The following is a 13489-nucleotide window of genomic DNA, read 5'->3' on the forward strand; positions in this document are numbered from 1 at the left end:
GAAATTTGGACTAAAATGGCAACAAAATGCAAACCTCAGGGACCCAAATTTAAAAATTTTGGATTTTAGACTAAAGTGGCAAAAGTGAGCAAACCTCAGGGACCATTTTGGCTATTAACTCTAAGAAGAAATATAGATTCTTTGTTAAAAATGCATATAATCAGATTATGCCCGTTTAATTCATTAACTAAAACCCATGGCATTATAGCCTAGTGGTATCTTGGTGGTGGGATAAGGCTTATGACTATTAGGTCATGGGTTCGATTCCCACAAAGGGGGTTTTTCTCAAATTTATTGGGTTTCCTCCTGAATTGGTGTATAGACATTATTGCCTAGTGGAGATGGATATGATCGGGTGGTTCTGCTGGTGACACGATGATACTCCAGTGATCCGTCAGTGATCCAAATTTGTCATTCAAAAAAAAAAAATCATTAACTAAAAGAAGAAATATAGATTCTCTATTAAAAATGCATATACTCACCATGGCATTATAGCCTAGTGGTATCTTGGTGGTAGGATAAGGCTTATGACCATTAGGTCATGGGTTCGATTCCCACAAAGTGGGGTTTTTCCCATATTTATTGGGTTTCCTCCTGAATTGGTGTATATGCATTATTGCCTAGTGGAGATGGATATGATCGGGTGGTTCTGCTGGTGGCACGATGATACTACAGCGGTCCGTAAGTGATCCAAATTTGTCGTTCAAAAAAATGCATATACTCAGATCTAAGATTGATTCGTAGGGCCCACAACTGATGTAGACAATATTATTTTAAATGACCGGTGCATGGGATGATAGCACCTGAAATAAGAAACTTTCATTGTTGTGGATATAAAATCAATAATTTTTTAACCTTAATTCAGCTACAAATACCCGATATCCAGCTCACATATGAAACCACATTTTCAGCTTTATAAAGTCCATGTCACTCAAATGTGCAATTCAGCTACAAATACCTGATATCCAGTATAAGAAAATATACCTGTAGAGACTAAATTTTTTCTGTCTGTAGGGACGCCATTTCGTCCCTATAGGTTTTTTAGGCCTATATGGACGATATTTTGGCTCCACAACTTTTGTCCCTATAAGACCGTCCCAACAGCTCCTTTAGGTCGTCCCTATAGGTGTTGTCCCCATAGGCCAACTTTTAGAGACGACATGTCGTACCTTTAGATTTAAAATACAAAAAAAATGTTTGGGTAAATTACACTTTTCGTCCTTTATGTTTGTAGCGGGTTGCAATGGATAACATTTACCTTCAATAATTACAGTCACAATCCTTTATTCGGAAAACGCATTACACCTTTAGTCCTTTAGCATTAATCAAATTCAAATTTTCAGTTATGTCTATCCACTTAAGGGTATTCTGGTCATTTCATGTTTTTATTTAAGTGGATAGAATACCCTTAAGTGTATAGACATAACTGAAAATTTTAACTTGGTAAGTGCTAAAGGACGAAAGGTGTAATGCGTTTTCCAATAAAGGATTGTGACTGTAATTATTGAAGTTAAAGACCATCCATTGCAACCCGCTATAAACATAAAGGACGAAAAGTGTAATTTACACAAAATGTTTTAACCATGTAGGGATGACATGTCGTCCCTATAGATTTAAAATTAAAAAATTATTTAACCATTTAGGGACTGTATGTCATCCTGTAGATTTAAAATTAAAAAATTATTTTAACCATTTAGGGACCATATGTAGTCCCGACATAATTAAAAAATGAAAAATTCAGGAAATCCTCTAGGGACTACATATTATCCCTATAAGTTTTTCGGAAAAAAAAATGAAAAAGAACATTTTCACCTATACAGACGACTGGGCTTAAAAATAAATAAAAAACTAACTTTTTTTCCAGTTTTTAAAACAAAAAATCCCAACAATCAAACAACTTTAAACATGTTAAACGAACCTACAAACCCAAATATCATAAATTACATCAACCAAGTAGCATGTTTATTAAAATCTTAAAATTTGGACTAGGATAGGCTAAGAAGAACTAGTTTTTAGCAGCTAACAGTTTAAAGCATCTAACTGCAAAAGCATCTTAGGCTAAAAACTTGTGTGTGTACTCATGAACCTGAGATCGGCGACGTTCATCCCTCAAAAGATCAACAACTTGATAGCGAGCATAAGGAAGCAAGGTTGTTGATACTCTAGTCAAGATCAAATAATAGGGTTGGCCTAGTTCAGTGACTTTTCTAGTCGTTATTTGAACTGTCTCCTTAACTGAATCAGAAAGGGTTGTCCATGATTAGTCACATGAACCAGTGATATATGAAGGCAGAACAACCTTACCATCCTCTGAGTCATAGTGTTAATGTAAACATACATTTTTATAAGTCATTTCATGATATTATATAAAGAATTTAAGTTTGTTGGTACCTCCAATGTTGGATCTATTTCAGGCTATAAGACTTGCAAGCCTTTCACATTGGCGTTGTAAAACATCTAGCCACCGTCAAGCTCTAAAAGCCATTTAACTCAGTAAAGATCCCGTGGACCAGCTCTGGAAGCCATTTCACTTGCAAGTACATACAAAATGCGAAATTAGTATTGTCCTCAACTTAGTTAAAATTGTTGGAGATATGTATATGTCCGGCCGTAATTAAAGTCAACGTATCCAACTCGGTACGATCCGAAGAGTTACACGTTGGTACACGAATAGTATATGTTCACGAGTAGGTGGATTATTATTTGTGAAATAATAATAGTTTAAATCTGAGGGACTTAATATTAATTAGATTATTATTAAGAGGATTATAATTGTAAATCCGGACTATAGATTATGGTTTAAATATGTTATGTTATGAATCCCAAGCGATTAAAACGAGTTTGAATGGATTTAGATGTAAACTTGGTGAAAAGAAAACATGTTCAACTCATATGGCCGGGTGGAAACCTGACCCCGCCGGGGAGGGTTCTGAGAAGAGACATGTTCAGCTGACCTGGGCGGATGGAAACCTGACCCGGTCGGGTGATGGGGCTGAAATATATATATATATATATATATATATATATATATATATATATATATATATATATATATATATATATATATATATATATATATATATATTCTTAATGTTTTCGTTCAAATGTTTTGATTACAAAGCGTTTGACTGTTTAACTTAAACACTAATTGTTTTTAGTGTTTATGATAGACTTTCGCAAAGGTGTGAACCGGACGGACGACCAATCACGCGAAGAACCGAACACTATTAAACTGCTAACTTAGAGGATTATGAAAAGGTTGAAGCATGATCACGCACAACAAAGTTTTCGAGTTTAGAACTTTAATGCTTTTAAGTGTAATAGTCCGTTATGTCGAGGCGTCTGGGTTATAAGTTAACCCAAACGTATAAGGTCTATGTTTAAAAAAAATATATGGGACCAACCAACCGCATTTATTAAAATACTGTAGAAATCAGGTTAGAGTATTACCGCAAACCACACCCATATCATCTCTGGATAGAGTATAGTGTAGTGAAAACACAATTTCAATGTATTGGTTTACTTGTTCGATATAGTTTCTATTTTGGGATTAATTTTAATTTATATCACTTTCAACTCATATAGGGTGTAGTGTTGTGAAAACACAACTTCAATGTATTGATTTACTTGTTCGATATAGTTTCTATTTTGGAATTAAATTTTAATTTATATCACTTTCGACTCATATATTTATATATAAATGTTATATTTAAGGATATATTTTCTATCAAATCTTTCCTGTTATCTCCACCTATAGCTTTTAATTGTCCGGTTTTACTATCAATTTGGTGGGTTGCAATCCACAATATTTTTATTTCATCAAATAAACCATAAAATATAGATTTTTTGTTTAAAATTCATATACTCAGATTTAAAATTGATTCAGAGGGTCCATAAGTAATGTATATAATATAGTGTTATCTGCTATTGCTCTATTTTATAACATTTTTAAATGATGGTGCATGGATGATAGCACGTGAAATAAGAAATTTCTATTATTGTTAATATAAAATCCATAATTTTTAACCTTATTGATCAAGTTTGTTCAGTCATCTCTCTTCTCGTTTTTCTATAAATTGACGAGGTTTGTATGGTTTCAACATGTCAAATTGTCTCTCACGCTAAATTGTAAGAACAAAAACATGGCCATGCAAAATGATATGCTATCTAAAAACTTGCTTCATTCCCAAACTCACATATGGAACCACATTTTTAGCTTTATAAAGTCCATGTCACTCAAATGTGCAATTCAGCTACAAATACCGGATATCATCGATCGCCATGGCTCACCAATGTTGCTTTCCGAATTAGTGGAAGCTCTAGCGATAAAACCTGAGAGAACCCAGTTTGTCTATCGCCTTATGCGTATCCTTGTTCACACCGGTTTCTTTGTGAAACAAAGTGTATCCTCAACAAGACGATATGATGAGGAGGAAGGAGAAGGCTATTCGCTAGCTCCTCCCTCTCGATTGCTTCTAAAAGAAGATCCGTTAAGCATTAGGCCCTTTTTGCTAGCCATGTTGGATCCAATGCTAATAGATCCATGGCAAAACATGAGCGAATGGTTCCACAGTGATGATGTTACAGCTTTTCACACTACTCATGGAGGGAGTTTATGGGACCTAGCAGGCCAAGAGCCGAGGCTTAATCGGTTCTTCAATGATGCGATGGCTAGTGATGCGAGGCTTGTGATGAGTATCATTCTTAAACAATGTACGCGTGTTTTTCAAGGGTTAGATTCCATCGTCGATGTAGGTGGTGGTACTGGGACCGTTGCAAAAGCTATAGCGGAAGCTTTTCCTGCGGTTAGCTGCATCTGTTTTGATCTTCCTCATGTTGTTGATGGTTTGGTTGGAAGTAAGAACCTGACTTATGTTGGTGGAGACATGTTTGAAGCTTTTCCCAATGCTAATGCGGTTTTGCTAAAGGTATTCCTCTTTTGCTACTTATATAATTTCATCGTAGAGAACCCAAACCTACATACCTCTAATAATTATATATGTCATTATAAATATACAGTAAAAAACTATGTTATCACTACTTTTCCCAACACCACATACCTCCTCAAAATGATTTACCTATCCTGTCATGGAAAAGTTGATTTTCTATTGGTGTGGTTAATAAACAATTATTTTATTTAACATTATTTAAGGATATATTATATATATTTATATGATTACATATATGAAAAACCAGATTGTTTATGTGTAATGACAAATTTACATATGTGTAAAAGAACTAGTTTACACATGTGTAAATGAACAAATTTACGTATTTGTAATAATAAAATTAATATGAAAAAAATAACAAAACTACACTTAACACACATGAAATCATAATAAATGATAAAAAATACCCTTAAACAATGTTAAATATAAAAATATATTAGTAAATGATTGTTTATTAGGAGTTCTGTAAGCTCTACAATTACTTAGAGTTCTGAAATGATCCTTACCCTATATATATACATATATATATATATATATATATATATATATATGATCCTTACCCTATATATATATATATATATATATATATATATATATATATATCACTTATATTATGATTTAAGTTGATCACTTGTATACAAGTTCTTATGACAGTGATTTGTTTCTAACTTCATGAAAAAAAATTAGTGGATTTTGCATGATTGGAGTGACGAGGAGTGTATAAAAATATTGAAGAATTGCAAAGAGGCGATTCCGAGCAAGCAAAATGGAGGAAAATTGGTGATCATAGACATGGTCATGAAGGTTGACAAATGCGACGGTGAATTATTCGAGTCTCAACTTTTCTTTGATATGCTTATGATGACTTGTGTAACTGGAAGAGAGAGAACCGAAAAAGATTGGGCAAAGCTCTTCGTTGATGGTGGCTTTAATGATTATAAAATAACTCCGATTTTAGGTTCAAAGTCTCTCATTGAAGTATGTTAAGTGATGAAGTTGTATATCTAAGTAATCGTTCGTTGGTGGTTATTTTGTATCAAGGTTTTCATTCAATAATATGTTTCATACCAAATTCAAGCAGTTACAACTGATTATCCACATAGTTATATATAATTGCTTTGTAAGTCATAAAATTTAAATATGTTCATTTACATGTATGATACCAAAATCTTGTTTTATCCAGTTCTATACCTTACACACATCACATATACACAAATATATAGGGTTAGGGTAAAATGAAAACTCTTACGAGTTGTAAGAACTTAGAGAAATTAGTCTTACAAAAGGTTTTTCAATTTTTTTTTACCAAAATTCCTAAAAGAAATCAACTTTTCTAAAAAAAACCATAGTTATTGTTGATTTACACTACTCGTAAAAAACTCTTGCAATTGGTGTAAATGCTAATGTCGGCAGTTTTTTACAGCAGCGTAAAAGGGCTGAAAACGTCGTTTCTATTTTTTACAGTTGTGTCTTGTAACATTTTAATCTACGTGTGTGCATAAAACGAGGGCAAAACTCGCACGAGAAATCGTAGTTATCTAGGTTCTCACAACAGAAGAATGTTTCTCTTGATCTTGATTTTATATATATATATATATATATATATATATATATATATATATATATATATATATATATATATATATATATATGGTAGGGATCCTAAGAGAAGTCCACCCTATTTGAGAAACTTGAGAAGCAATCTGGACCACACATGTGTATATTGTTAATCTTTTAACTATACATATATGTATATTGACAATTATACATATATGTATATACATGTTTAAAATTGAAAAAATATGTGTTATAAATCCTAAACCTTATACCATAAACACTAAAGATAAACCTTAATGCTAAACTCTAAACCCTAAACCCTAAAGCTAAACCCTAATTCTAAACCCTAATGCTAAACCCTAAAGCTAAACCCTAATTCTAAACCCTAAAGCTAAACTCTAATGCTAAACCCTAAAGCTAAAACTAAACCCTAAAGCTAAACCCTTAATGCTAAACCCTGATGCAAACCCTAAAGATAAAGCTAAACCTAAAAGTTAAAGGAAACCCTAATGCTAAACCCTAATGCTAAACCCTAAATATTATTATTAAACCCTAATGCTAAACCCTAATGCTAAACCCTAAAGCTAAACCCTAAACCATAAAGCTAAACCCTAAACCCTAATGTTAAACCCTAAATACTAATGCTAAACCCTAAATAACACTTATTTTTCAATTTTGAACATGTATATACATATATGTATAATTGACAATATACATATATGTATAGTTAAAAAGATTAACAATATACACATGTGTATAAATCCAAAAATTTTTTTTTTTTAAAAAAATAAAAAATTAAATTCTTAAAGAAAAACCTGCGATTTTTCAAAAAAAAAAATAAATAAAAAATTTGCATTTTTTTTACATTTTTTTTCATTTTTTTTGCTTAAGGAAAATGTGTGGTACAGAATGTTTCTCAAGTTTCTTAAATAGCCTACTACTTCTCATATGATCCTTATCCTATATATATATATATATATATATACATATATATATATATATATAGGGTAGGGATCCTAAGAGAAGTCCACCCTCTATGAGAAACTTGAGAAGCATTCTGGACCACACATTTTTCTAAGCCTTTCGTAATATACACATATGTATAGTTTAAAATTGACTATATACATATATGTATATTGAGTTATACACATATGTATATAGTCAATTTTAAACTATACATATGTGTATATTACGAAAGGCTTAGAAAAATGTGTGGTCCAGAATGCTTCTCAAGTTTCTCAACTAGCCTATCACTTCTCACATGATCCTTTTCCTATATATATATATATATATATATATATATATATATATATATATATATATTTGATCTTTATTTATCCTTTTATTAACTTGGTATCCAAACTCTCCCTTAACATTTCTAAAACCCTCTTCTTCAACCTTACAACAACAATGACACTCAACGATCAATAATTGTCGCTAATAACCACCAACTCGCCAGAAAACCGCCCTGAATCGCCCAATCGCCCATTAAAAATCGCCAAACTCACCTCACAACACAACACAGCACAACGAATCAGAATCGTCAGTTTTAACTGATGGCAAAATTGTAATTTTAACATGCGGGCAAAACGAAAAGTTTATTTTGAACGGAGGCGAAACGGTAATTTTGAACTGGGGGCAAAATCGTCAGTTTTAACTGATGGCAAAATCGTAATTTTAACATGCGGGCAAAACGAAAAGTTTATTTTGAACGGAGGCGAAACGGTAATTTTAAATTGGGGATAAAATCGTAATTTGGCAGGACCATAACTGGACGCAAAAACCATAAATTTATGTTCAACTGGGGGCAAAATCGTAATTTTTAACTGTGAGCAAAATCGTAATTTTAAGCTACGGGCAAAACCAAAAATTTATTTTGAACCGAAGGCAAAATTTATTTGCAACTTTAATCGTCATTTTTTTATTTTTAAGTTATCATATTATATCACAATAAAGGATCTGCTGAATAGTGTAAATGAATATCAGGGTCCGAAGATTAAAAGGAAGGCGATACATGCAGTTTTTACACTAACATTATGGTGCATATGCACTACTAGAAAACTGTATCCTTTGTGACAGCCAAATTTGTAGCAAATTTGTAGGAAATTGGTCTTATCCACAGATTTGTTACAAAAAATTTCGTGCAAAATAAAATTGTCGAAAATCACGTTAGCTACAAAACTATGACAAAATTTCCCACAAATTTTTGACAAAAATCTATCGTCACAAATGTTGCCACAAAATACCTACAAACCGTTTTTTTTATGTTTTTCCTACAATTCTTCCACAATTATGCCTATTTTTGTATTTTATTTTATGATATTTTACTTTAAAATTAATAACATTAATAAGAAATATTTTCCATAATTACAAATAATTATTTTTATTTTGTGACAAAATTCCTACAAAATTATAAAACTTTCTCTTAACAGTTTGCTACAAATTTCCTACAAAAAAATATATATTTTTATGATAATAATAATAATATTTTTTATTAATAACGATAATATTAATGTTATTATATGGTTTTTAATTTCTGACAAAATACCGACAAATAAATTCTAATTTTTCCTACAAATTTTCGACAAATAATTTCTTATTTTTCTTACAAATTTCTAACAAATAGATTTTAAATTTTCCTACAAATTTCAAACAAATAAGTTCTAATTTTTCTTACAAATTTCCCACAAATATTTTTCTTTAAATTTTCCAACAACTTTTTGACAATACATTACTTTTCGGTTTCCTACGAATTTCCGACAAATAACAAAAAAATCTAAAAAAATAAATAAAAATCAGTTTTTTTCAGCTAAAAATGCAGAAAATATCTAATACAATCTTGTTTACGAATTAACCAAAGATACAATAACATAAACTCAAGTTATCACATATTACAAAACTAACAATTTTTAACATATTGATCTAAATAGTACACAAAAAAACTACCTTTAACTACACGGACAATCTAATTTTCTCATAACACCTTTCAATTGTTTTTGCATTCGTTGCTCCCCTTAATCTCTTTCAGCCCGCTCACGTAGCTTTCTTTCTTCACATTCTTTCTTCACATTTGGTTTTCCAAATCTTGTCAAGCCTCCCATTCTTTATCCAGTTGTGTTTGAAAACCAACTAAAAATGATAACAAACACAATAAAGAACAAAATGCTAGAAGTTTTTATATAAAAAACAAAAGACAAAAAGCTAATATTTTTGGTACATGGTGCATTTTTACATCAAATAAGAAAACAAAAGTTTCGTTCCAACTGCTAATGCATCTACATGTGATACCTAGCTAATGCTATGAAGATGCATGCAAGATTGTGCCATTTAAACTCAAATATGATAAAATATACCTGAAACTTTTATATGGGTCATTTTGGATCATTTATAAGATAGTATGGGTGGGTTTGCATAAAGTAATTTAAGTCAAAAGGAAACTTACACAATGTAGACATGTCCTCCCCAACCACTTAAGCAATCACGGTCAACTAACGATATAAGTGCTTAGGAGATGGTTTCAAACAGCTCCTCATGATCCTACATACACAATAACAAGTAGAGATTACATACTTATATAACACATTCAGTTTTAATCACCTAAATGGATAACTCAAAAGCATTTTAAACAACATATATGACTTATACGTATCTATCAATTGTGTATTATATAGAAAGAAGTCTGGATATCAAATAGAGTGTGCATCAGACTCGCAACATATAGATTATATTCATGACTGTCACTACAGTTCGGATTGTTGGTAATCATAACTGAATATGAACCATTTCTTCTTTAACATCTATCAATCAAATATAATATAAGCAACCTAAATGAAAAGACGAAAGCAAATTCACTCCAACATATATAAATAAGATCTAAAATCGTTGGATAAAAACTTATTACAAAAGTCTGCATTTTAAACAGCATATCCAAATCTAAATGAAGCACTACAAATTCTTGATGCTAATATATTTGACCTTCAAAGTCAAACCATGATCCGTTTGAAAGAAATCTAAAACATTAAAATAAGTGTGAAATTGTATACAAGTCCATTTGACCTTAAAAGTCTAGTTACTAGCTCTTAACTTTTTTTGGTCATACCGAAGTAAATACAAGTCCCAAATTGATTATGTTTTAATAGGGGGCATTTTTAACCCCCTGAGGCACGCATCAACCGTTTTTAAAACCATGACCCGAACTAATACATTTGACCCATGACCCGACCATGTTTTGACCCATGACACGACCCGACCCGAATTCCAGGTGTCTGTTTTAACATAGTTCAATTGTTTTAACACAGTTAAAAAGTTAGAATTTATAAAAGTAAATTATTAGTATCCTAAAAAAGGGTTGTTTTGGTTTGGGTTAAACGGGTTCGGGTCGGAATGGGTTCGGGTCAGAACATGTTCGGGTTGGAGCGGGTTTCGGGTCGCGTCAGGTTGATTTAGGAAAAGGTGTTGATGCACTTGTGTCTGTACTTTGTCTGTATTCGGTCACGATGTAAACGATGTCCTGATTAGTGTTGTAAGTTGACCAAGTCAACCATCCTCCGGTTTGACTTGGACAACAGTTGGTAAATGTTGAAAGATGTTCTGTCTCGAAGGATAAGAGATCGAAGGATGATGTGGATCCTTCGATCTCATCGAAAGATATGCTTCGAATGCTTAGACCTCGAAAGGTGATCTTTCGAGGTCCATGCTGATCCTTCGATTGTCATGTCATCGATAGATGATCCTTCGGACCATCTATCGGATCCTTCGGACTGGACATCATGGGCTGGGTATAAATACCCATGCATTGTGTTGAGTTCATTAGACAGACACTTAGACAGATTCACACACTCGAGAGATTGAGAGGTTGGAGAGCATTCTGTCCGGAACTCACACACACACTTTGAGAGTTTACATGTTAGATTTGTAAACATTGTGCTTGTAACCGAAACCTTCATTTGCATTAATACAAGTTGTGTTAATCGGTGAACCCGTGTGTGTTGTGCTTTATACTTGTTTCATCCCGGTTTGCTTGCTAGCTTGGATTCCGCACTCGCTAGTGGGTTAGTATAACAAGGTTTGAGGTTCGTCATCCTCCGACAAAAAGGGACCTACAAGTGGTATCAGAGCTTGGCTCTTTACCTTGTTTAAAACCGGGTTTTTCAAGTTCTTGGTGTGTGTTTGAACACTTGGTTTAACACCCGTTTTTGTTGGTTTTTCTACACTTTTAAACTGGAAAACGTGTTTTAAACTTACCGGGAGTGTTCATAAGTGGGTTGGGTAACTTAAAACTTGTTTTTAAGTGTCTTTGTGTTTTCCGGCGAAAATTCCGGTTAAAGCTCCGGTGACTGGTTCTAGGATAAGGTTTCCTTTTTGGGCAAATTATCTTTCAAAATCTTAGTTGGTGGGAAAGTTGTCAGCCTGCCATACTCTTTGCCGAAAGTTGACCTTACCTACCCATCACCTTTTTCACCAACCTGTCACATCAGCGTCAGTGTGTCAGACTCTCTCGAAAGATATCTTTCGACATCGAAAGATCATCTTTCGACCATCTTTCGATCAAGTAAGGCTCGAAAGACTATCATCCTTCGACCCATCCTTCGAAGTCTGAAACATATCTTTCGAAAAAGGAATCTATTCGAAAGATAAGTGTCCGAAAGATAGGGATTTAACTCGAAAGATAAAGATCTTTCAAAAGGGAATCCTTCGAGTTTTTGAATCTTTCGAAATTATTGTTCGAGATTCAACAGTGATCTATCGAGTACTGTTGATCCTTCGAACAAGTGTTGATCTTTCGATTGTGGTCAGGTTATTGTTAACAAGTTTCTGTGATTTCAGATCTTTCGGAACAGGATCCTTCGGCCGTGTTATCTTTCGGAATTCTTACTTAGCATTTATTTTGCTTATTAATCATGAATCCGAATTGGTGGAATCCGGCCCCCGACAGTGGTAAATATACAAGTTCAGGTGTCACTCCCTCATGGTGGGGTACACCGGCGCCAGACAGTGGAAAATACACGTCTACAAGTCTATCGCCTTCATGGGCCGAGTCTCCGGTATCGACATCTTCTCAGGGAAATCAGTGGGCATTAGTCTCGAATCAAACTCCTAGTATCCAAAGTATCTTACTGAGCGAAAGTGAAACAGGAAGTTTGAATCGACCTCCGAAGCTGATGCATTTAAACGAGTATCCGGGTTGGGCTGATAGATTCCGTACATATGTTCTGGGTCAAAATACAGAGCTGTGGATACGTTTCACCACAGACTTTGATCAAGCTATCGAGGTCGCTGCTTCAACAACTGCTAGTTTTGCCGATCTTCCAGAAGATCAAAAGAAAATATATGATCTGGAAAAGAAAGCCTACGCCATTCTCACTCAGGCGTTAAGCAAAGACATCTATCATCAGTTTGTCAGCTTCAAGACTACAAAGAAGCTGTGGGACGGTTTGAAAACCAGGGGAGTAGGGAATGAAGCAACACGTCAATTGCGTCATGATCTGCTCAAGAAAGAATTCGACTGTTTCACGTGCTTAGATAAGGAGTCTTTGGGAGACATGACAAGTCGGTTTTATCATTTGCTTACTGAGCTGAATAATTTTGGTGTGACGACAACTCAAGCAGAAGTGGTGAAAAAGTTTGCTGATGCTTTGCCTCCCCAATGGAGTAGTTTCTTGGAAATCCTGAAGTATAACGGAGTGTTGAAAACTACAAATATCAGCGACTTTGTGCAGCTTCTGGAAAACAAGGATCAGGAGGAAACGTTAAAGGCGAAGAGAGTTCCATTGCCACAAAATCCTGAAATGTATTGTGGAACTTCCAATACTTCGTCTGCAAGAACAGGTCCACATGCTCCTTTGCAAACAGCGTTTGTCACTAGCACGGATATGTATGGCAATCCGGTGCAAGTTCCTGTAAAGCCACCTCCTACCACGGATATGTATGGAAATCCAATACAACCACCACCTCCTCCTCCTCCTGCTCAAACACAACGTGCA

At 33.7% G+C, this 13489-nt stretch overlaps 1 protein-coding gene and 1 long non-coding RNA gene across 2 annotated transcripts; one reads left to right on the top strand and one right to left on the bottom strand.

Annotated features, from left to right (window-relative positions):
- Nucleotides 1-4142: 4142 nt before the first annotated feature.
- LOC110923517 (trans-resveratrol di-O-methyltransferase) lies at nt 4143-6041 on the top strand. Its single transcript, XM_022167599.2, has 2 exons — nt 4143-4928; nt 5637-6041. Exons 1-2 carry the CDS (start codon nt 4143-4145, stop codon nt 5934-5936), a joined length of 1086 nt encoding a protein of 361 aa, XP_022023291.1. The 3' UTR covers nt 5937-6041.
- Nucleotides 6042-9335: 3294 nt separating this feature from the next.
- LOC110923461 lies at nt 9336-10089 on the bottom strand. Its single transcript, XR_004885569.1, has 2 exons — nt 9949-10089; nt 9336-9635 (listed from the first exon to the last, which is right to left on the bottom strand). It is a non-coding gene; the product is annotated as an uncharacterized LOC110923461 (long non-coding RNA).
- Nucleotides 10090-13489: the final 3400 nt, after the last annotated feature.

This window comes from Helianthus annuus, chromosome 17 (assembly GCF_002127325.2).
Source record: "Helianthus annuus cultivar XRQ/B chromosome 17, HanXRQr2.0-SUNRISE, whole genome shotgun sequence".
NCBI lineage: Eukaryota > Viridiplantae > Streptophyta > Magnoliopsida > Asterales > Asteraceae > Helianthus > Helianthus annuus.

Bases quoted from the DNA above. Each gene is read 5' to 3' on its own strand.
- LOC110923517 (XM_022167599.2), top strand. From the start codon at position 4,143: ATGGCCATGCAAAATGATATGCTATCTAAAAACTTGCTTCATTCCCAA. The intron at 4,929-5,636 runs GTATTCCTCTTT...AAAAAAAATTAG, and splicing joins CTAATGCGGTTTTGCTAAAG to TGGATTTTGCATGATTGGAG.